We start from the raw sequence: 23235 nt of genomic DNA, 5'->3' as shown, positions 1-23235 counted from the left end.
CGGCAGGGCAGTTGACCGAGCTTCCCCTTCTCTCTGCCCCGGGCCCTGCTGCCTCTCCCGCCCCTCCAGGTGTTTGTGCTGGCGCTCACGTTCCTCATCCTCTTCCTCGGCAACTTCCTGACCACACTCAAAGTCGTGCATGCCAAACTCCAGAAGAACAGAAACAAGACAAAGAAGCCATGAGCCTCGGACTCTTGTGCCCCTTGGGCCCCTGGACTTTGAGCCATCGGGGAGTCTGGTGGCACCTGGGCCACCGAGTGCCCCCAGCAGCGCCGGCCGCAGCCATCTCAGGGGCCAGTGACATCGCTGTGGGGCCCAGGCCTGGCCCCCGCCGGACATGAGAAATGTGAACCTTGCCTGTGCGCACAGTATTAGCCCACCTATTTATGACTTATTTAATACTGGGTCCTCCCAATGTCCCAGCTGGGACTGGGCCAGTCTTCCTGGGGGAGAGGCCTGAAGCCTCAGGGAGCCCCTCTGTCCCCACTCCTGTCATATGAACCCCTCACATTGGGGTCTGGATGTGCCTCGCTGGGGTTGGATTTCTGCTGACCTGCTACTTACCTAGTCCCGGGCGAGGGGGAGGAATGAAGCCCTTCGGCGCCCGCAGATCCTGCCCTGCCCCCGGGGCCTCGGCCTCTGCTGTAAGCTCAGCTCCCGCGACGGGGACTACTCACGTTCTCGGAGAGAACCACTGTCCTTTGCCTCGTGCTCTTTGTGCCTCCTGGCTTGTCCTGGCTTGTCCGCCTGTGGCCACGGCTGCCACGGGGGGGCGCTGTCCTGAGGGTCACCACCAGAGGGCGCCCCAGCTCCTGCGTGCTCTGAGCGACCCCTGAAGCTGCGTCCCTCCGGGGTTGTCTGACACACACACACACACACCCGCGGCCCACCTGCCCTCCTGCAGCGAGTACTCCACTCCGGACCCTCGCGCTGGCTGGCACCTAAGCCATCGTGGACGTCGCCCAACTCTCCGGTCTCCCCCCCAGCTCAGGTTCTGGAATGCGGTGGGGGGCGTCTGAGCAGGCTAAGCCCCGCAGAGGCCGCCCTGGGAGGCCAGGTGCTGGTCGCCCACCTCCTGTGAGGTTCTGTACGAGCAGGGAGGGCGGAGGGGCCCCGTAAGGGGCGGCTGAAGGTCCTGCCCCTTCTCCCCTCAGCTGCCCTCAACTACTTCCCCCGCAGATCCGCTCGGACCAGGCTTCACAGCCGGCGTCCACAGACATGCCTTGTTTGGCCCTCAAAGGGATTTTAAATTTTTTAAATTAGTTACATTGTAACCAAAATAAAAACCCAGATTTCTGCTTTCCCTAGAAAAATGTAAGGATCTGGCAGCGTTCCCACAGGATGCGACTGGTCCCCGCCCTGCCACAGGCCCTGCCACTCCCTTTTACCCCTGCCTGCTCCCCCGCATGGGTCTCCTAGCTGGCCCTTCTCAGGCGCCTGGGTTGCCCTGGATGAGACGTCAGCAAACTGTGTAAGGGCCAGAGGGTCTCTGTGGCAATTACTCGAGTCTGCCGTTGTAGGGCAAAAGCCAATGCATAAGTGAATGGACGTGGGTGTGTTCCAATAAAACTTTATTTACAAAAACAGGCCATAGCCAGATGTGGCCCATAGACTGTAGTTTGCTGACTTTTCCCTTAGACCATCATCTGTCCACAAGGCCTTGGATTCTTCCAGAACAACAGGTCCTTGGTTGATTCCCCATGGGACGGCAGGGCCTTGGGGAACCCAGCTGGGGTGGGGTTCAGTCTCCTCCCTTGGCAGCCTGACTTCTGAAAAGCTCAGGTTTAGTTGAGGCCCCAGCTCTGTGCAAGGAGGGCTGAGGCAGGAGATGGTGGGGAGGGCGGATGCCACCTAAAGCCATTATCCCACCTTAGGCAACACCGACTCTAAGGCTCACTCCAGCAGGGCCAGCTCTCGGTCTCTGGTGGGCATTAGAATCACCTGGGGCACTTGTTCAAACAGTCCTAGCTCCCGGACCCCAGAGCTGCCAGGAAGTTCCGGGCTCAGGTGTTTGGCTGTTGCTCACAGGGCAGTCTGTGGACCAGTTTTGAGAAGCCATCTTGCAGGCGCAGGGGGTTGATCATGTCAGTTCTCAAAGGAGGCCAGGATGGTCGAGGCTCCAGGATGTCTTGTTCTGACAGAAGCGGAGGCTGTGAGGGACAACAGGTAGGTAGCTGGGCGACTGTTTAAATGAGCCAATCCTGTCGTGTTGCAGGTGAGGACATTCTAGAGGGAACAGACTTGCCCAAGATCACACAAAGAGCTGATGGCATTTTCCACCCTGAGTCTCCGACACTGGGGGGTTGGACGAGACCTCGCATGGCGGGCGGACGGCCGGTACAGGGTGTAGGTCTCACTGCTCAGAGACCTTGTCCTCTCCCCCAGTGCACCCACCCCCAGCTCCGCAGGGGTGGTGGCCAAGCCGAAGCCCGAGGCTGACGTCTTCCATGTGGGGCAGCGGGGGCTGGGGGTTGTGCCAGGCCCTCATCCGGGCTGCTGCCTGTGTTCTCCCGATACGCCCGGCCCCGCCATGCCCCGAGTTCCCGTGGGAAGGAAGGAAAAGCTGGAGGATGCAGCCGTGGCTATCTCGGGAGCCCAGGCAGGCGGGTGGCAGGAGCGGCGGGGTGCCCGTGTGGAGCGACGCCAGACCCACATGCGCCCACTCCCAGATGTGGATTTACTTTTAAGCATAAGTCGGGTCTGCAACGGGGTGCACACGTGGCTGGCGCAGGCTGGGATGGGTGCACTCCCGGGGCCTAGGGACAAACGCTGGCTCCGGGGTACAAAGGGAAGAGGATCCAGAACCCTCATCACTACCACGATCCAGTGTAAGCCTGGAGCTGAGCTTGTGGTCAGAGCCCCAGCTGGGAAAGGAGAGAGTTCCAGAATGTTCCAAAAGTCTAGCTGCAGGCCCCAGACGGCAGGTGCAGGAGAGTCGCCGGAGGTGCAGCAGGATCCCGGCAGTCTGGGCCTGGGGGCCCGGCCCTGTCAGTGCTGTCATGAAGGCCACACGCTCGGGGATCAGAGCAGCAGGCAGAGCCGGCGTTTTTTCTGCCGCTGTGCTTTCTTCAGAGCGCTCAGGGCCACCTTGGCCGCCTCTCGGAAGACGTCCTCCACGTTCTCCCGAAACTTGGCGGAACATTCCAGGTAGAGTGCAGCTCGCATCTGTTCGCAGGCGCTTAGGCCCTGGGTAGGGAAGGAGCCAGCGTTAGGTGAGGGGGCCTGGAGTATGGGACCCCTGGGGCCACCTGACGCCTCATGGATTTAGGGGTGTGGGGCTGGCTTGGGGCCCTTTCCCTTCCGTTGCAGGGCTGGCCCTCACGGCGCGTGTGGTGGGCCGTGGGGCCCGGTGGGTGCTGCCCACGGCTGTGGCTGCGGGAGAAGCCGGGCCGCCCCCTCCCGCCCTCTGTCCAGCTCCGGGCGGAGGCTGAATTCTGAGGGCTGAGGCTGGGGCTCCCAGGTGGCGTCCCCCAGGCTTGGGAGGCCTCAAGACAGAAAGGACTCTGCTACACCTCTCCCCTTCCCTCCTCTGAACGCACACTTCAGGCAACTGAGCTCGCTGTGAGAGTAAAGAAAAAAATTATTTTTAAAATGCATTTACCTTTATCAAGGCTTATTCCTTTTCGTTAAAGTTTCTTGTTAATTTCCCTTCAAACTCCTTTTATTCTATTTAATCTCCCACACCTCACCCAAAAACCTGCAGGGTCTGGATGTGCCTGGGACTCCCGTGGGAAGGGAAAGCTACTACTTCCAAGCAGACTCGGGCAGACTCTGCAGCCTGAGTGGGCGGGACAGATCCTGGCTCCACTTCAGGTGTGGAGCTGTGTGACCCTGGGCAAGCTGCTTAACCTCTCTGGGCATCAGTTTCTCCCCTGTAAACAGGACTATTCACATACTGGTTTCAGAGTTATAAGGATTAAATGAGGCAAGAAATATAAAGTGCTCAAATCCAAGGGCTATCAATATTTAAAATTTGCTATTCCTAGAGTCCCGCTTGCTTCAGCTCCCTGAAAGGCCACTAAGGCACCCTCGTTGCAAAGGCCAGAGGTCTGGGAGGCTTTTCAGCCACCGCTGTGCCCCAGGATTGTGGCCCCTGGCGGTGGGGCGGGGTGGGGGCCTGGCTGACCTGCGTGTAGGTGATGGGCTCCAGCTGGGCGGCCCGGAGTCTCCGCAGCTGCTCCTTGTCCTTCCGCAGGTCTGTCTTGCAGCCAATGAGCACCATGGGGGTCCCACGGCAGAAATGCGTGACCTCAGGGAACCACTGGGGAGAAGGCAGGGCGTCAGGGCTGGGGCCACCCGGATCCGGGGCCCCACCCCCTCAGTCAGGCCAGCTGGGAGGTAGCCTCACCTTGATAAGGACGTTGTCGTAGCTGGTGGGGTTCATGACATCGTAGCAGATGAGCACGAGGTGCGTGTTCTGGTAGGACAGGGGCCGCAGCCGGTCGTAGTCTTCCTGGCCTGAAACCAGAGGGCAGGTGGGGGTCAGGGGGCACCCCCTCCGTGTCCACCCCAAGTCCCCTGTCCTGGGCTCTGATGAGTGAGGGTGGGGAACCCAGGCAAGTGACTCTGTGCTTCCAAGCCTCAGTTTCCTTATCTGTAAAGCAGGGGTAGCAGCCCACAGTCCGGAGGGTGGCAAAGGACACGTGAGATTGAGCCCGTGCAGTGCTCGGAGCTGGACCCAGTGACAGGCTCAGTGTGCAAGTGCTGCCAGCGAGGATGCCGATCCCATGTGCGCCCCGGCCCTGATGCTTGGGGTCCAAGTGCAGGCTGGAGCCCTCCCCGCAGATTCAGACCCACAGGGCTGGGCCGGCCCATGGGTGCCCCCGAGTCCCAGAGGCTGCATGTCCCATTTCAGCCTTGGTTTCCTTGGCTCCGATGCATTTGGCTGAATTCCTCCTGCCCGTTCTTGCAACTGCTAGGAGGGCGGGGGTGGGGGACTGCTGGAAGTAACACTGAGCACCCTCCCACTCAGATTCTCCCCGCACAGGGGCTGGCAGTTCCGCAGCACATCACACTCACCCGGAGATTTTTTATTTTTCTAAAGACAGGGCCTTGCTCTGTCACCCAGGCTGGAGTGCTCTGGTGCAATCATAGCTGTAGCCTCAATCTCCTGGGCTCAAGACATATTCCTGCTTTGACCTCCTAAGTAGCTGCAACTACAGGTGTGTGCTACCACGCCTGGCTAAATTTAAAACAATTTTTTTGTAGAGATTGGTGGGGGTGGAGTGGGGTGAGGGTCTTTGCTATTTTGCCCGGGCTGGTCTTGAACTCCTGGGCTCAGCGATCCTCCCAAAGTGCTAGGATTACAGGCGTGAGCCACCTGGGGATCATTTAACAGTCCCAACACCTGGCTCCTCCCCAACACCAGAGTCCAAAACCCGAGCAAGGCTAGAGCTTGGATGGGTTTCTTTGCTTTTTAAAAAAATTTTGGTGATTTTATATTGACAATTTCAAAGTTATAGAAATTTGCAATGAGTGGAGCGCAAGGAACTCCCTTACTCAGATTCACCCAGTGTTTACATTCCCCCCCCCCCCCCCCCGCTTGCTTGATCCGAATATAAACACTCTGTTTCTCTGAACCACGTGAGGGGTAACTGCAGACCTTCTGTGTCTGCACCCCATAATGGCCCCGAGCGCATTTCCTAAGAACAAGGGCCTTCTCTCACCTGCCACAGTAGGAGGATCTATCTAGCCCAGGACAGCGACACTGAGGCTGTACTCTAATCCAATCGCCCATTTCACCAGAAATGTCCTTTATTGTTCCCCCGGGTCCAGGAGCCCCCAAGACTAGGCACTGCACTTACCCTGCTGTGCTGATATTTTTAAGCAAGTCCCACAGTGACAACTGAGCGCCTTTCAGGCTCACTGGCGACCCCCGGCTTCTTCTGTAGAAAGGTGGCCTGACTTCCTCCCACTAAGCAAGGATCATGGAGGCCCAGGAATCCCCCTGCCCTATCCTGCCCACCCAGCCCCTACCTGCGGGTGCCCGGTGGCGCCAGCCTGCCCTCTGCACCTGCCCTGCCGAAGACCTCTTAGGACAAGTGGCCTCTCCACGGAGCACAGCCAGGCACCCGGCCAACGACAGGACACAGCCACCCTCTCCCTTCCCACTGGCTCCCCTTCAACCCAGATACCCCCCAAATCCCAAAAACCAGCTCCACAACAGCACAGCGCTTGGGGGCAAGGGCGCGACGGGCAGAGGCGGCGCGAGTTGGGAGCGCAGCTCTACCGCTCGCTCGCTGCGTGACCCTGACTCTGACCACCTGTGGAGCCCCAGTTTCTCCACCGGGAACATGACATCATGACAAAACCCACCTCATGGGACTGTCACCAGCCACTGCACCTGACACATGGGGACCCTAAGAGTGTGCACTAAACAGGAGCCACCGTTACGAAAATGGCTGGGGCGGGAGCACTGTCCACGCTGTCCTTCAGCCAGGGTCCCCCCGACACTGGAGAAGGGGTGAGGGGTGAGGGTGGCCCCCAGCCCACGGGGCTGTTTAAACTTACATTAAAAATTCACAGTGTTGGCAAGGCCTGGTGGCTCACGCCTGTAATCCTAGCACTCTGGGAGGCCTAGGCGGGCGGATTGCTCTAGGTCAGGAGTTCGAAACCAGCCTGAGCAAGAGCGAGACCCCGTCTCTACTATTAATAGAAATAAATTAATTGGCCAACTAATACATATAGAAAAAATTAGCCAGGCATGGTGGCACATGCCTGTAGTCCCAGGTACTCGGGAGGCTGAGGCAGGAGGATTGCTTGAGCCCAGGAGTTTGAGGTTGCTGTGAGCTAGGCACTCACTCTAGCCTGGGCGACAAAGCGAGACTGTCTCAAAAAAAAAAAAAAAAAATCCTTACATTACAATCCAATATGATGGGGCAATTATGAATACTCCCATTTCGTACAGAGAAACTGAGTTTCACAGAAGTGAAGTGACTTGCCCAAGGCCACTGAATCAGTGACTGTGTCGAGTCAACCCCAGTTCACTGGCTTCCAAGTGGAGCGTTCTTTCTGCTTATACTTGCTAACCCCCTATTTTGTTATGTATTGTGCAAAAATAGGTTCTGGGCCTCCAAGATGTAGCAACAGGGTTCATAATTATGGCATAATATACATTTCATTCTCTTTTACAAGCATAGCAGGAGTGGGGAACACGTTCACTGTCCTCGGACAGTACGGAACCCTATATATACTGTTTTTCCTATACATACATACTTGTAATAGTTTAATTTCTAAATTAGGCACAGTAAGAGGCTAGCAATAATAATAAAATAGAACAATTAAAACACTACGTCAGCCTCACTACTCTTGCACTTAGGGGCCACTATTATTATTTTGTTCGTGGAGATCTTCCAGTGAGAACCAGCAAACCTGCTAGACAAAGCCTAAAAGAGCTGCGGCATGAGGGGCCACTGTCAGGTAAGTGACGGTAACCTGAACACAAGCACCGCGACTCCGCTGCAGCCCATCTGATAACCGAGACAGACGGCCACCAAGCGGCTCGTGGGCGGGTGGCACGGACGGCGTGGATCCCCTGGACACAGGGAGGATTCGTGCCTGGGGTGCCGGGGACAGGGTGGGACGGTGGGGGATTTCATCACGCTGCTCAGAATGGTGTGCAATTTAAAACTTATAAACTGTTTATTTCTGGAATTTTCTATATAATATTTTCAGACTGCATGTAACTAAAACTGCGGAAAGCGAAACCGCAGATAAGGGCGGATGACTGTGGTTGTCGAGTGGGGCCCCCCGTGCTCAGACCATCCTGCTATTTCACGGGTGGCTGATTCACCGAGGGTTTAAGTGAAAGCTCCGCAGAGAGGCCCCCTGGCTGCTCCGGGTCCACGCCCACCCTGTCTGTCTCTCAACCGGCCCCGGGAGGTGGTTTCTGTCGACCACCCTGTCACTATTTGTACTTAGATGTTGACTTTACTGCCCGTCTGCCCCTCAGACTGTAAGTCCCATGAGGGCAGGGACCTTGTCTGTCCTTAAAAATAATCCCTGGCACCAGGAGGCGTTCAGTAGATATTGCCTAATAGTTGTCTTCAAGTTAATTCTTGGTCAAACTCAGCAGAGATAAGGGCTGAGAGGAGCCCTGTGGGTTTGGCAATTACAGTCAGCGGTGACAGCACGACAAGAGGTGTCAGGCAGGGTGGTGAGGGCGGAGTCGGGCCAGTGGGCAGAAGGAGGAAGTCGGACCAGGGGGGGCTGGAAGCACTTGCGCCAGCCTGCTCCAAACCCGGCCTGTGTTCCTTCTTCCAGAAGGTTCCTCAGACAGAGCAGCACGGCTGGCTCCCTCCGTTCCTTCAGGTCTCTGCAGAAATGTCACTTCCTCCGAGAGACCTTTAGGGACCGCTCTGAGACGGCCTCCTTCACAGCCGGCCTCTGACCCTGGCTTCCCTTTTTTCTCCGCTTTTTTGTCTGTCTCCCCCTGAGGACAGGGGCCACCTCTGTGCTGTGCACTGTCGTACCCCCGGGAGGCGTTGGAGAGGGCATGTCACTTCCTGCCCTGTGTGAATTCAAGCAGCACCCCCGAGGTGAGCAGGGTGGGGAAAGTGCTTCCTGGTAAGAGCCCAAGTGGCGGAGGGGGCCTTTGCCAGCGTCAGGGGCAGCACCCTGCGAGCTGGGACGCAGACTCGGTCCCCAAGCTCAGCTGCCTGCCGGGCCACCCTGCAAGGTTCCTGCGGAAGCTTTCCCCGCCCTGCCAACTGGGAGTTAACCTCTGGCGCTCGGTCTGTCCAACTGTGAGATGCAGATGTGACAGGCGGGTAGGTGAGCTCTGGTGACAGTGACAATAAGGATGGCTGGTGTGGACAGTGTGTACTGGGAAGGTTACTCAAATGCCAAGCCCCGTTCAAAGCCCTTTACCTGCATTAACTCATCGTCCCTCACAGCGACCCTCAAGGTACACTATTGTTACCCCGCTTTACAGCTGGAAAAACTGCAGCACAGAGAGCTGAAGGGACTTGCCCAAGGTCACACAGCAAAGGGGAAACTGTAAATGACAGAGGAACACAGGTAGGGCTATCAAGGTGCCTTTCTCTCAGCCTAGCCCAGGCGGGGAGGTGGGGAGGAACCCTCACCCTGCATGTCCCACCCCTGACCAGGTGGGGCAAACGCTGTCAACACAGCCAACTCAAGAAGGAGATGCCAGCTCCTCCTCCAGGCTGCCTTCCTGGCTTGCCTTGGCCAGGCGCAGCTGTCCCCAGGATTCAGTGTGCGCCTCCACGAGGGACCTGCAGATGAGTCACTTCCGTGTGCTGCTCCCCCCGTGCCTCCTTGGCAGGGGTGGAGTGGACCAGATGCCTTCTCCTGTGTGAGTCAGGCGGGCCAGGTGCCACTCACGACATTCCGGTCCCTGGCGCCCTCCCTCTCTGGACCTGCGTTGCCCTACCTGGGCCGGGCGGTGATAACCCTGCCTCTGATACGGAAAGTGAAAGGACCGCAGCTGGGCAGTGCTGGGAAGAGGCGAGCCACTGGCAACTTCTTAACCAGAAACTTCCAAAGGAAGTGAATAGCCGGGTGGGAGGTCTGACCCCACACGCTCTGGACTTGCAAGCTTTGGGGGGCCTCCCAGCCACAGGTGATACTATTACCCTCCCCCCCTTACCCACAATCATGCCAAGGCTTAAAGGGGCCAGGTCACCTGCCCACAGTCACAGAGGGGTCCCACTGGCCTCTGCAGATGGGCTTATGGGTTTACGAAAGCCCCGGAGTGGTGTGCAGAGGATGCATTTGCTTCTGGCGGGGAAAGGTCCTCTGGGCCGGGCCCCCGTGAAGCTACCTGTCTTCCTGAAGCTGGCGGTGCTGCAGGGCTGGGGGAAGTGAGGTTCCTGCCTCACACAGGGGTACTTTCTTTGTGGGATAAGGCTTTGCCCGGAGCTGGGTTGAGGAGAGAAGAGTATCATCAGGGCCACAGCAGACCCCAAGTCTGCTGGAGGACACACGCAGGGCAGGTGGCTCCCAGCCCAGGCCAGGGCGGTGGTCAGGGGACGGTACAGGCAGCGTGAGAAGGGAAGCTGCCAGAAGAGGAACCCACTTTTACTAACCCGGCTGCGTTTCCTCCCCAGAGACAGGGGAGGCCGGGGCCGGGGCCGGGGCCGGGGCCGGGGCCGGGGCTGGGGCTGCCGCGCTCTGGTTCTGCGCTCTAGTTCCATCCCCAGTCTCGGCTCTCCCTGGGGCGCGGGACACCTTCCCGTCCCTGATTCCTTGTCTTAGCAGCTTCTTTGCCCCCCACTTTTCCTACTATTCCCAGACGGCAGGCGACTACAGCTCCCCACCTCCCCGGGGCAACCCCCACCCTACCCTGTGCCCCCCCAGCCCTGGACCCCACCCCAAGGCCCAGTGAGCCCGGTCTCCAGTGGGTGTCTTAGCAGGCCACCTCACCCCTGCCTCCCCTCTGCTCAGGAAACTTCCGGCTTCACCGCAGCTTCCTGCCTCCCAGGCCCGTCGGGGCTTCGAGAGCAGTGGGTGCCACGGCCACACCCTCCCCTCACCTCTGAGCACCGAGGGCCCTGCCTTCCCGCCACCCGCCCTCCCACTGGCGTGGTGTCTGTGACCGCTTCCGCAGACGGCGGAGACCAGCAGCCAGACTGGCCTTCCACGTGGGCCCCTGTGGGCAGGGTCCTGCCACCGCCTAGGGCCACCACTCAGTCCTGGGTGTTGAGAAATTCTGCCTCCCACGAGCTACCCCCTGTCCCACAGCTCTAGTCACCACTGGTTGGGAAGAGTCCCTCCTGCTCCACCATGTCTAGCCCATTGGGTTCTAGAACCTTCTACAAAAACCTTTACTAGACTCCTCTCCAGCTCGGCCACACCCCTCACCCCTTTAGGCTCTATCTTGCTCTAGTTGGTCACCTGGCCATGGTTTTCTGCCATGTTCCCTTGATATATGCCCGGCCCACAAGGAGAGAGAGTCATTTCCTGAGTTCAGAGTTACCGTTCATTCATTCCACAGGCGTTTCTCGGGCCTTGCCCTGTGACAGGCTCTGCGGTGGGCACCGCATGCGTAAGAGGAAAGACCCAGTCTCCTCGCACTGCTTGCTCACCCGCCAGGGAACTTCCTCCTGCCAGCAGGGCCTCCCTGGTCACAGCGGGACACCCTGGAGGGGCAGCCAGGTTTCTTCTCCTGAGGACCCCTGCTTGGTCCACCCTGCTGACCGGGAGGCCAGCCCACTCCCCCGGGACTCACTGGGGGGCTCAGACCCCAGCACTGCTTTTCTGCTGCTCAGAAGAGTCCTGCCAGGAAAGAGCTGTCCTCTCTGAGGCGGCCGGGGGCCAGTCGGGGCTGTGGCCGGGCCAGGGATTCCAAAGCACAAGCTTGAGGGCCGGAACAGCGGGAGGGTTTTTAAAAGTCACAATGACAATACTTCCTGAGCCCTTCCTGAGCGCCAGCCCCTGCGTGGAGGGCTGTACATCACATTAACCTGACATAATCCCCACCACTATCTCAGCCCTGATGACAGATGAAACTGAAGCCCAGACATCCCCAGTGACACACGGCCAGGGGAGCCAGCATCAAAGCCCAGGTCTGACTCCAAAGCAGCGCAGGTGGCAGGGCTGGGATGGTGGGTGGGGCCATTACCGTGGCTGCGTGCTGCTGCTGACCCTGGCAATAGGAGCCCCTGCCCCTCCAGCAGCAGCACAAATTCTTTCTTACGCCAATTAGCAGCTTTTCAGATCTCTGCCCACCCCCGCCGCCTGGACACCACAATCTACATGACAAGTTCTTTGAGCACCTTCCTCTGGGCAAGGCCAGAATGGCCAGAAGTGGTCCCAGCTCTTGGTCATATGGCAGAGGCTCTGAGGGCAGGAGGAGAGAAGACACCCTTGACTCCCCCAGGGCCTTGGTTTGCTGTGCAATGTCTCTGCCCCACGGCCACCGCACCCACAAAGTGGGGTTAACGACCCCGCCCCTCCCTGTGAACGCAAGTGTCCCTGACAGACCATGACTTTTACTGCCCTCTGGGCCATGCCGTGGGGATTCCCCTGCAGCCTCTGGCTTTCCCAGCTGACCCGGGCTGGAGCCCTGCTCTGTTCTGGGGGTGGCACTGCAGGGCCCTCATCCAACAAGGTGGAGTCCTCAGAAGCCACTGTAGGACCTGCTCAAGTCAGGAATGGAGGAGAGATCTGGAGCTGGAACAGCCCCTTTTCTGATATTCTCCAGGGTCTGCTCGGGGGTTTGGGGGTATCTGGATTTTGGCTCCATCCTGGTCAGTGAAAGACTTCACACATGCAAGGCTTGGCTGCCAGGGGAAGGGACACCCGCTGGCGTGGCTCCACGTAAGTCACTAAACACTGAGTCACACAGGCTGAGTGAGGCCTCACCTAGGGACCTCAACCTTTGCTCCCCAATGTCATGGAGCCCAGAAGGCGGCCGGGTCTTCTCACCCCGCCCCACCCCACCCATCCCAACACTGACTCTCACGACCCTAATACAATTAGCGTAAATCCACTGTGTGGCAAGCTGCAGGTGGCAGGTAGAGCCTTATTTTGATCCTATGTCCCCCAGAGCTCTGATCCTTCCCTCAGTTTATTTTCTAAAACGGTCTGGTTTCTTCCCAGGAAACCAGGAAAGCACTGAACCAGCTGCAGCAACTGAATTCTGGAAGCACGAACTGCAGTCCATGGAATCCCAGAGGCCGGAGACAGAGAACTCATACCCACAGGGCCCTCTTAGGACACAGCACTGCAGGCCACAGAATCCTGCAGCCACAGGCTCTGTGATCTGTAGCCCAGAGCACCCCACAACCACGGATGCAGAAATGTAGCCCACGCCATCCTAGCAGCAGGGGACTCCAATCTGCAGCCCACAGAGTCCTCGGAGACCCCAGCAGGTAACACACCATCCCTGGAACCATGGGGCGCTCCAGTGTAGCCCACGGTTTCTAGAACCACAGGAGAGGAACAAGCCCTGGGCCCTGGGCACTGTGCCGGGAGGGTGTCTGCCCGGAGCTCACCTGGTCCAAACGCCCTCCATTTACAGATGGGGCCACCGAGGCCCTCTTGCCTTCGGGGCCACCCAGCCTGGCCGAGGCCCAGCGGCTCCCAGCCAGCGCCCCTGCGCGGCCCCCAGGAGTGAGGGGAAGTCAGGGCCCCGCAAAGGCCCCGCTCGCTCGGGGATGCCCCGCTGGGGGAACCCTTCGGGCAGACACTCACCGGCCGTGTCGTAGAGGTTCAGGGTCACCTCCTTGCTGCCCACGGTCACGCTGGCCGTGTACTTCTCGAACACCGACGGGGCGTAGTGCTGGGGGAGAAGGGGCGGGCTGGTCCTTAAGGAGGCCCCAGGCCCGGCCGCACCCCGCTGCCCACCAGGCTCACCCACCGCGGCGCGGCCTCCCTCCACCCGCTGCGGGGCTCTGGAATTCCCGAGGGGGCGCCCCGGGGTGGCGGCAGCCGCTCTGCGCTCGGGGCGCCAGGGGCGCCGCGGTCCGGGCTCTGGGCACAGGCTGAGGGGCGGCCCTCGCCCCCGCGGCCCCGAGCCCACCCGGCCCCGGCCCCCCGGCGCTCACCTCGGGGAAGGCGCCCTGGCTGTACACCATGAGCAGCGAGGTCTTGCCGCAGCCGCCGTCGCCCACGATCACGATCTTCAGCTCCTTCCTGCCCGGGCCGGGGGCGGGGGTCGGGGCCGGGGCCCCGGGGGCGTCCATGGCCCGCAGCCGGCAGCACTGGCGGCCGCGCGCCTGGCCGCGAGCCGGAGCGGAGCGCTCGGGGCGGGGGCGGTTGGGGGCGGCGCCAGGGAAGCCCCGCCCACTCGGAGCCGGCGCCGCCTCCGCCAGGCAGCCTCCCGGGCCGACCTCCCGCCTCAGTTTCCTTTGCGCTACAGTCCCAGTCCCAGCGCGGGGTGGCCGCCTCTTAGTCCCAGAGAAGCTGAGGCGTCTGAGAAGCGGGGTGCCCAGGCGCAAACGCAGCTGCCATCCGCGTCCCCGTCCCGCGCGCCACGGCGCGCCCCCCGCCGGCGCGGCCGGCTGCTCTGGGCCGCCCAGCCCGGCGCCCCTCATTGGCAGGCCCCGCCCCGGCAGGGACCCTCCCATTGGCCGGCGCGGCCGCCTCCGCCAGGGGCCCCTGATGGGCGGGCTGCGCTCCGGCGCGGGGTTCGAGGAGCCCCCGGCCCGGCCCGGCCGGCGTCTGGGACGAGTCCGCCTCCGGCCGGCTCCCCGCGGCGGGTAGCGGCCGTGGTGCCGCGGCGGACGCTGCCTGGGGGTCGCGCCTGCCCACCTGCTCTGGCCCTCGGCCCCGTGTCCGTGCGGCTGCGACGGGCAGCTGGGTTCCGCTTACCTGCACCCCCTGCCTAGGGCCGCGCGGTGGACGCCGGGCGCCCTCTGCCGGGCAGTCGCCTCGGCGCGGGCCGCCCAGGCGCAGGTGACCGCAGAGGCAGGCGCCCCCTCCCAGCAGGGAGGGGCCAGAGGCGTGAGCCGAGGAAGACACCGTCGGGGAGGGGCGGGTTGGGGTAGATCTAGTTGAGATCAGCTGGGTCCCCCTCCGTGGACTTTGGAGACTGGTAACCGCACACCCCCCAAGAAATTTAAGGAAGTGTTCTGCTGGGGCTCCATGTCCTTCCTCCCAGGAACGCTCCCATCCTCTGACCACAACAGCATTTTGTACGTGCAGGTATTAGCAGGATAGCTGTCTGGTCACCCCTGGCCTCTGCCTGGTCATCACCCGTCTGATCATCCCTTCCCTCCCTGCCACCCTGGGCTGATTGTCCCCTGCACGAGCCAGGTCAGTGGTCAGGGGTGGCATAGAGACCCCCAAAGTCGGTCACGGCAGATGGGCATTAGTGTATGGCCAAGTGACATAAGGATCCTCCCAGCTTGGGTAGGTAGAGCCCATTTTTAACAAAACCCCTTGGGCAGCATGGTTGGAGGGCAAATGGCCTCGAGTAGTTCCCTCAAGGAGGGGCTGTCAGGACTCAGGAACTTCTTGCCCCAACCCAAAGACTCCCAGTTTTCAACATCTGGGCAAAGGTCAGGTAAACGTCGCTTCATGGAGGAAAACTGCCAACCTGGCAGTTCCATAAATGCCCGGTCAAGGTTTTCAGCAGGTGCAAGGCAGGGTCTGACCGCCAGAGGGCAGCAGTGACTGCCCGTGGAAGCTGAAGACACTCAGAAGAGAGGGGAGGCCAGGACCCACCCCACCAGGTTGTTAGGGGGGAGCCCCCTCCTGTCACTGGGCAGAGAGGCACCTTCTGGGTCAAGCATCCCCACAAACTACAGAAAACCATCCATTCCTTTTGTGCAACACATTTATTGAGAAGCAATTGTGTTCCTGCCTGGGAGGAGCTGTCTTGGGGGAAGCAGTCTAATAGTTTGGGATGCCAAGTTACCACCCCGTGAGGCTCAGGGAGGGTGGGGAAGCATTGGCTGGCACATGAACAAAGGTTGGCAGTGTCGGAGGGCAGGCCAGTGGGGCAGGATGGGCACGCAGCCTAGGCAAGTGCACGGTGGCTAGAAAGCCATCCTCAGGTTCTGGGGAGGCTGGACAGTAAAGTCGGAGGCCAGGTAGGGCTGTCAGGGCAACCGTGGTCACACCATGGCTGACCTGACTGCCAAGCTAAAGACGGGTGATGGACAGAAGGCTCCTGAACAGGAGAGGAGCCCAGCCACAGCCAGGCCTGGAGCTCTCTGGGGGTGACCAGTAGGGAGCTATGATTAGCTGGTGCATGAGGATGGCAGGAGAGGAGGGGACTAGGTCCAGAGACCTGTGAGAAGTGAGGTCCCCAGGACCACAGGAGAAGGTGGAGGCCACCAAGCCAGGGTGGACTGACAGTCACTTGAGAGGGAGAGGAGGACACTCACCCCTACAGCCAGCCCAGGCACCTGCCCTCCAGCTGCCTCAGGGAAGGACTGGGGAGGGAAGGGGTGGCTGCCCTATCTGCAAGCGGTCTGGGGAGAATTTGCTCAGAAGGGTCACTGGAAACCCAGTGCACCACCGGAAGCCATAGGAGGGCTCCTGACTATCCTCAAATTTCTCAGACCTCAGTCCCTACCTTCTCCATCCAAGAAATGGGGCTATGATCTCTACTTTATGACAGCACAGGCCTGCACAAAACTAGAGGGAGGAAACGAGCACAAGTGCGTCTTCCCAGCCTGGCTCAGGTCCAGGCAGAACAGCTGACACTGCCCCAGCCTGCCCACCCACCCCTGCCAGGCCAGGAGGCTGGCAGAACCCCAGCCCCGGCCGGCCTGGAGCGTGTTTGGTTTGGACCCAGCTCCCGTGGTGATGGTGGGGCTGCATCTGTAGCTAAAAATACCCAGGAGCCGCGCCAGCTGCACAGCTTGCTCAGAGGCCGGGTGGGCCAGCTGCGGAGCGGACCGTGCCTGCCCGCCTCGAGGCTGCTGCTCCCTTACCTGCAAGAGGCTCCGGAGACCCGTGTCACTCTCCTCCTATTCACTGGCAATTCCTGGAGGTCGCAGGAGGCAAGAAAGATTCTTTAAGCTGGCTCTTGACACAAAAGCTGCTGGGACACAGAAGCCTAGTGGAGCTGCCAGGAGGCAGTGTGCGGTAAACTCACTTGTGCGCACATGGGGGCCTGCGCCACAGTGAGGACAACAGGGACACAGACCCAGGAAAGCAGCAGGGGCCCGTCCACTTCTGTCTTCTCAGGACAAAGTCCAGCCGGCCTAGGTCAGGCTGATGCCTAGGGACCCCACGTCCGTGGGTGCCTCAGAACATCCAAGAGGTGCCCGCCCACAAGAGGCAGGGGACACTGAGTGCTGGCAGGTGAAGCCATTCTCAGGTACAGACGTGGCCAGGGGAGTACACACTGTCTATCTGCCCTCCTGAGAATGACCTGGGCCTTGCTGCCTGTGAGCACCTGGGGAGGTGGGGGAGGGGAGGGCCACTCTGGAGGGGTCCCTTCACAAGGCAGACTCCAACAGCTCCAAAGGTATCATCTAACTTCCTTTTCCCAGTGGCACGTGGCAGCAACTTGCCAAGGGTCACAGGCCTGTTAGAGACAGCATTGGACCCAGGTGACCCGAGATGGGGGGGGGGGTTGCCTCTCTCCACAGCCCAGGCAGAGGCTGCGTCTGCACCCAAAGGGTCTGTCTGAAAGGTCATATTCCACACTAGGGCTCCTGGAGGAGGAGCCGGAAGAGGCGGGGACACTGGCGTCCCAGTAGTAAGGCCAGTCCAGCCACCTCCCAGCCCAGGCAGCCCTTCCGCTGGCGTGGCCCTCTTGCCAGGCCCCAGGGCCGGGCGCCAGGAGCAGCCCCGCCCCAAGCTCCCAGGGTGACTGGCTGGGTGACTGGCGGGCTGAAGTGCCCCGCCCCTCCTTGCCCCAGGCAGTGAGAGAGAGGTGGGGAGGACACGAAAAGGAGAAAGGGGGGGACGAGAGGCGGAAGCAGCAGGGAGAGGGGTCCAATCCTGCCAGGTGGGTCCCGGAGAATCACACCCAGGCAGACCACAGTTTAGCACCTAATTGCTCCCTAATTAGCTTGAGGGCGGGAGAGGAGGAACGGGCCCAGCCCTCCAGGGCGCGGCTGGGAGAAGACAAATCAATTTATTTAGCCATCCGAGGCCAGTGGGAGGTGAAGACCCCACGGGGAGCACCAAGGACTCCATCCAAAGGGATGAACACCCCACTCGGGCGGCAGAAGGGCCACGTAAGCATCAAGGGCGTTCAAAGAGCGCCTCAATGGCAGGGCCAAGTTGAAAACCAGGTTTCAGGGGTACGGACGGATGGAGGGGAGGCTCATGGAGTATCAACAACGTGAACCTCCTCAGCTCCTCCCAGGCGAGGATGAAACGCCACAGTAGCACTGCGGGCAGGGGGAGTCTGGGGCAGACTCCCTCCCAGCGGAGATCCCCAACACAGGAGGAGCCAACAGCACCGCTGGTTACTTCCAAGCAGACAGTGAGGCCGGCAGACAGTGAGGCCAGCAGACAGCTGGCACGGGAGGGAGCCCAAAATAACCCAGACAGCTGGGGCCGGGGGTGCCACGGGCACAGGCGCGGGGATGGAAGTCAAGACACCTGGAATCCCATCCTGGCTCTTCATGTGGCCTCGTGACCTTGGGCGAGTCACCAGGCCATGGGTGGGTGACTCCAAATCATGACCCCAACATGGAACAGCCGGGCAGGCCTCTACTCTCAGCCAGCCCTAAACTACTCTGGGGAAAACCGCGCCAGCCGCTTTCCATTTCCAAGGGAGGGCCGGTTTCCCTTTGCCCTGAGGCCGTGCCACGTGCTTCGGCAGGTGGGCTGGGGGAGGAGCTCTTAAGACAGCCCAGCCCCCATTCCCAGCAATAATCAAGGTCACAAAGGAGGCCAACTAGTGTCAAGCCTGCCAGGAAGGACTGCCCCCTTAATCACACTTAATCCTCCCACCACCCTATCCAGCAGGCATCATTATCACCATTTTACAGGGAGACACTCGCCCAAGGTCACCAGGTCCAACCCGCGGCTGACTTACAGCCTCCCTTGATTAAGGACAAAGCTGCCTCCAACAAAATCCCCGTGTGAAGCCCCACAGGCTCCCCCAAACCTCGGTGTAGCTCCCATGCTGGGCGTGGGGTACCTGGGGACAGGGCCATTTTGACGGAAGCTGAGGCCCAAATAGCAGAGGCAGCATGATGGGTGACACCTGGACCCAAATAGTTCAAAGTCATCACGAACTAGAGATCACAAGGGAGTCAGAGATCAAGGGCCACACCACATCTCCAGCTGTGGAGCTTCCTGGACTTAAAGATGGGAAACCTCATGAAATCAGCTGGTGTCAGAAGAATGAATGAAACCAATTACTGTGTGCCAGGAACTGAGCTTGGTGTTTCCGCCTCAACAACACCCCAGGTGTTACCTACTCCAGAGGGTCTCAAAATGTGTCCCCAGACAATAGCTTCAGCATCACCTGGGAACTTGTTAGAAATTCAAGTTCTCGGGCTCCACCTACTATCTTAGACACTCGGGGGCCAGGCCCAGAAGGCAGTTTTAACAAGCTATCCATGTGATCCTGACGCCCGCGTGAGTATGCGAATCACTGATCGAGCCCCATTTCTGTGGATGGGGACACTGGGGCTCAGAGACTGTGGCGGCTTATGCAAAGCCATATGGTGATAAGGGTAAATAGCTAGCCAGGTTTCAAATCCAGCTGTGTCTGATTCTAGAAACAAGGATCTATACACCCACCGATTTGGGGAGTGGGGCGGCCATCCCAGGGAGGGGGCAAAGTCAAGGAAGGCTCCTTGGCAGAGAAGCTGGCCCAGATCTCAGGTCCCTCTCTTTTTCACCTCCCCGGCAGCAGACATGAGAGGGCTCATACTGTCACCTCACATGCCGTGCCCCACTGGGGGTGGGAAGGGGAGGCCACAGCATGGCTGGGCTTCCTGGCAGCCGCCTATGCCTTTCAGAAGTAGCAGGCATCCAGGACCCTCCCCCCACCACAAAACACAATTGGGAAATACTTGCAAGTGCAGCCTCTAGTATGCTGCTAAATTCAGCAGAGAATTGCACGCCCCAGATGCCTGACAACAGAAGCTGACAGGCAGGGATGGATGGCCCAGGCAGGCTCAGCAGGCAGCCCACTTCACACACACAGGCGCACACATCCGTGTGGGGGAGGGGCTGCAGAACCAGCCCAGCGGGTTTGGGGTCCCGCCCTCCCTGGGCTGCAGGCTAAAGCCCCCCAATCTCCCACAAGGCCTGAGAAAGGGCGCACACCTACCTTACCGGGAGGATTTGTCAAACTAGGCCTGCTTCTGCTGTCCAAAGGATTGTCCACTCTGGGGGTACCTGGATGTTGCCCCTTCTCTGGCCAAGAACCTGGGAGAGATGGAGGGAGTCAGGGGGCAGGTTAGGGCAGCCCCCCGATGGCAGGTCACACAGTTAACTGGCCAAATGAAAACCGGACAGGGTCTCATTGACGGGAGGGGAATCTTACAAATGCCCCCCCCCCAGCTGCCAAGCCGGCCCTCACTCCGGAATGGATAGCAGGGGGGCTGACTGAGTCACTAAGGTTCAGCTCGGGCGACGAGCAGCAGGAGGCGACTCATCTGCATTTCCAAAGGCCCGCCCCGTCCGCATCCCCTCCCCTAGGAAGGGCCGGAGATCTGAGGGTTTACCCCGCAGCCCTCCGCCTCGGGGGATCCCGGGGGAGGCCCACTCAGCTTTCCCAGGCCCCAACCCCCACCTCCTGCCCCGAGAGCTGGGTTGGAGGGGTGTGCCCTGGGCGGCCAAATGGGGCGTCTGCGGCCACCAGGAGGGCCTCTCGCCCAACCTGGGACAAAGAGGGCGACCCGCCCCTCGGGCTCGGCTATCAAAGGGCTATAGGGAGGCCAGGCCTGGACGCCCAGAACTAAGGGGATGGGCATGGTGGGGGTGCCGCCTGAGGTCAGGGCCGGGCCGCGGGGAGGCTTCCGCGGCCTCCGGAGGAGCAGGTTGGAGTGAGGGGGCGGCCACGAGGCCCTTTGCTACAGGCTCCCGCCAGGGAGGGAGGGGAAAGGGCAGCCGCGGCTCGGCTGCAGCAAGGCCTCCTCGTGCCCGGCAGGCCTCCGAGTCGGAGCCTTCCCTGGCCCCCGGCGGCCTGGAACGCAGGCGGCGGCTCGCCCGGCCTCCGCTCCCCTCCCCCCGCCTGGCGCGCGGCGGCCGCCACCGCCCCAGCCACGGGCGGCGCGCGAAATGGCGCCCGTCTGGCCGCCGCGCCCGGCGGAGGCGAGCGTGGGAGCCGCGGCGCGCGACGCCCCCGAGGCCCACAGCCCCCCAAACGGCCCCCGAGACCTACACCCCGGCCCAGGACGCGGTACCCCGCGGGCTCTCAGGGCTGGCCTGGCCGCAGGCCCGCTCCCGCTCCGGACTCGCAACGACAGCGGGGAAGGAGGGAGGAAGAAGAGCGCCGGCCGCCATTAGCCAGAGCAGCCTGGCTCGGCCCAGCCTGCCCGCCAGCCCCGGCCCCAGGCCAGCCCCAGCCCCGGCCCCAGCCCGCGGATGAGCTCGAAGCCTGAAAATAAAACTCGTGTTCGGGAGGGAGGAGCGAGCACAGGGAAGACAGGCAGGGCCCGGGCTGCAGGCGGGAGAGATGCTGCGTCATGGTGCTAACATGGACGCCGGCCTTTTGTCCTTTTTCCCTTTGGAGGTGCAGGCGCGCCCCTGAGCCCCGAAAAGCCGACTTGGGGGTGCGAAACCCCCACAAGCAAAAGGGAAAGAGTCTCAAGGCCGGACGGGGAGGTTTCCTGGTCTTTTGAGCCCCCTATCTCCAAAGCATTTGTTTGTCTCCCTATCAAGGCTCAGACCTGGGAAGGGCGAGGGGGACCAGCGCAGGCGGCTCCTGGTATGCCCAAGGGTCTCAGCAAAGTCCCCTCTTCTCGCCTCTAGGGCAGAAAAGGCAAAGGGGTCTTAAAAGCCTTCCTTGTCCCCCCCTTCCCCGCTCCGGCTGCCAAACACAAAGCTCCAGAATCCTCCTCTCTCCCCTCAGCTCCCAAACACTTGCAGCCCTTGGCCTGCAAAAGGATTTCCTCGAAGGGGTAAAAGGCACTTTTTTTTTTTTTTTTTTTTTTTTACTTACCCGCTCAGCCCGGTGCCATGTAGTCTAGAAGATCAAGCTGGGCGGTGGTTTTGGAGATGTTATTGTAAAAATATCTTTTTTGTTTAGTTGGGAAATTTGGGGGTTATGGTATTGCCTTTTTTGTAAGTTACCTTTTTGTAAGTTACACTCTATGTCATTTTCTGCTCCTTCCACTTCTGCAAACTCTCCAGTGTTGGGTTGGCAAAAAGGCGGCTTCGCTGAGGACTGTTTACTGCTCGGGATATAGCAATGGTGTGATCGTCATTAAGAGACAAAAGGCGAAAATACACAGTCAAATCAAACAAAAGGCAAAAGACTCATCAGCCACCCAACCACCATAGAAAATAACCCCAGTTAACGTTGGTGTTTGGCTCGAACCAGCTAGGACTTGTTTTCCAGTTTTAATCTAGTTTCCTGTGACGGCTTTAGTCTCTCGACACAAAGAGAAGGTCTTCCTTTCTCTCACCCCCTCCACCCCACCCGACCAAAGTGGAGAAAAACAAAACTGTTTTTCTTCAAATAGATCGATTTTCAAAGAAAGTGTACAAGTTACTGGGAAGAAAGCTGACTAGCATTTATTGCTGTAAACATTTTCAAAAGCATAAAGCTAAAACCTTAGCTTTATAAAAGCAAAATCGTCTAAAAGCATTTTAACTGGCTTATCTTAGACAAGAGAGACAAAGACATACATGCAGATGAAGGTTCGGAAAATTAAGGACATCTCAGCAACATTAACATGAAAACTGCACTGCGTAAGGACAGAATGGATTGGGTACTTACAATGTAAAAGGTTTTTAAAAACTTAAAAAAGTAACAACTGCTCACAATTTTTTGTTGCTGCCATTTCGCTAGTCCTAAAACTATACATTTAAAACATTACCTTGTTAAAAAAAAAAAAGGAGTTAATAACATGGCCAGGTTTAAGTGTTTAATAGAGGAAACTATATATTTAAAAATTTATTGTTCAGTCAAGAGAATACAGATTAAGACAGCTCTTAAGCTCCCCCCACCCACCCAAAGAAAAAAAAGAGGAAAAAAAATTAAATATGTCATTTACTTAGGTTTTTTGGAATTCAAAATTGTTAACTGCTGACATTAATGGTGTGCTATGACCTAGTTATACAAGACAAAGATGGATTCCAAGTCATAAGGAAAAATCCAGATCTTTTTAAAAAATCTTCTTCATTCTTCCAATTGTGAGTCCTTTGGCCTGTTGACAAATGTTAAACAACACACTGAGGCGTCCTGAACTGGATGGTGGAGTCAAAGGAAAAACATTCCCCATTTGCAACAAAGGAAAAACCCACTTGGCCATTTAATTCCATTGCAGAAAAATGGCTCCCCTCATCTGTTGGCCTCTCCTTGGTGTCTGATGAAGGATGTTTTGAGATCAGCGTCTAATAACTCAAGCCCTATAGAAGCCGCGCGCTGATTGGCTGCCGCGCCCTGCCGCCCTGCTCCAGCCAATTACCTACCCACGGCCAAATTACAAACCCCGAAAAGAGCCCCAATATGAAATACACCACCACGAAGCCCCAGCGAGGCGGCTGCTTCGCCTCGGCCGCCCGAAAGGAGAGGCAGAGGGGGCCGCGAACGCGTCCTCCCGAAGCCCGGGAGCCTCGGAGTTGAACTCACAAAATGGAAGCCGCGCGCTGATTGGCCGCCGCCACTCCCGGACCTTTAATAAAGAAAGGGGAAGGAAAAGATAAATGCAAAAAAGGGGGACTCTCTCCTCC

The 23235-nt window shown here is 59.2% G+C and overlaps 2 protein-coding genes across 2 annotated transcripts in view; one reads left to right on the top strand and one right to left on the bottom strand.

Annotated features, from left to right (window-relative positions):
- Nucleotides 1-1586, top strand: part of TMEM120B (transmembrane protein 120B) — a 41550-nt gene extending 39964 nt beyond the window's left edge. The window contains exon 12 of the mRNA XM_012782273.3: nt 70-1586. Within this exon, the coding sequence (XP_012637727.1) occupies nt 70-183 (114 nt within the window). The 3' untranslated portion in view covers nt 184-1586. The remainder of the gene's footprint in view (nt 1-69) is intronic.
- On the bottom strand, nt 1555-13706 carry RHOF (ras homolog family member F, filopodia associated). The gene is made up of 5 exons (XM_012782274.3): nt 13512-13706; nt 13159-13246; nt 4349-4458; nt 4127-4261; nt 1555-3186 (listed from the first exon to the last, which is right to left on the bottom strand). The coding sequence occupies exons 1-5, from the start codon at nt 13647-13649 to the stop codon at nt 3022-3024; spliced, it is 636 nt and encodes a 211-aa protein (XP_012637728.1). The 5' UTR covers nt 13650-13706; the 3' UTR covers nt 1555-3021.
- Nucleotides 13707-23235: the final 9529 nt, after the last annotated feature.

This window comes from Microcebus murinus, chromosome 22 (assembly GCF_040939455.1).
Source record: "Microcebus murinus isolate Inina chromosome 22, M.murinus_Inina_mat1.0, whole genome shotgun sequence".
NCBI lineage: Eukaryota > Metazoa > Chordata > Mammalia > Primates > Cheirogaleidae > Microcebus > Microcebus murinus.
The sequence above is the reverse complement of the archived record's forward strand: the minus strand, read 5'-3'. Positions and strand labels throughout refer to the sequence as shown.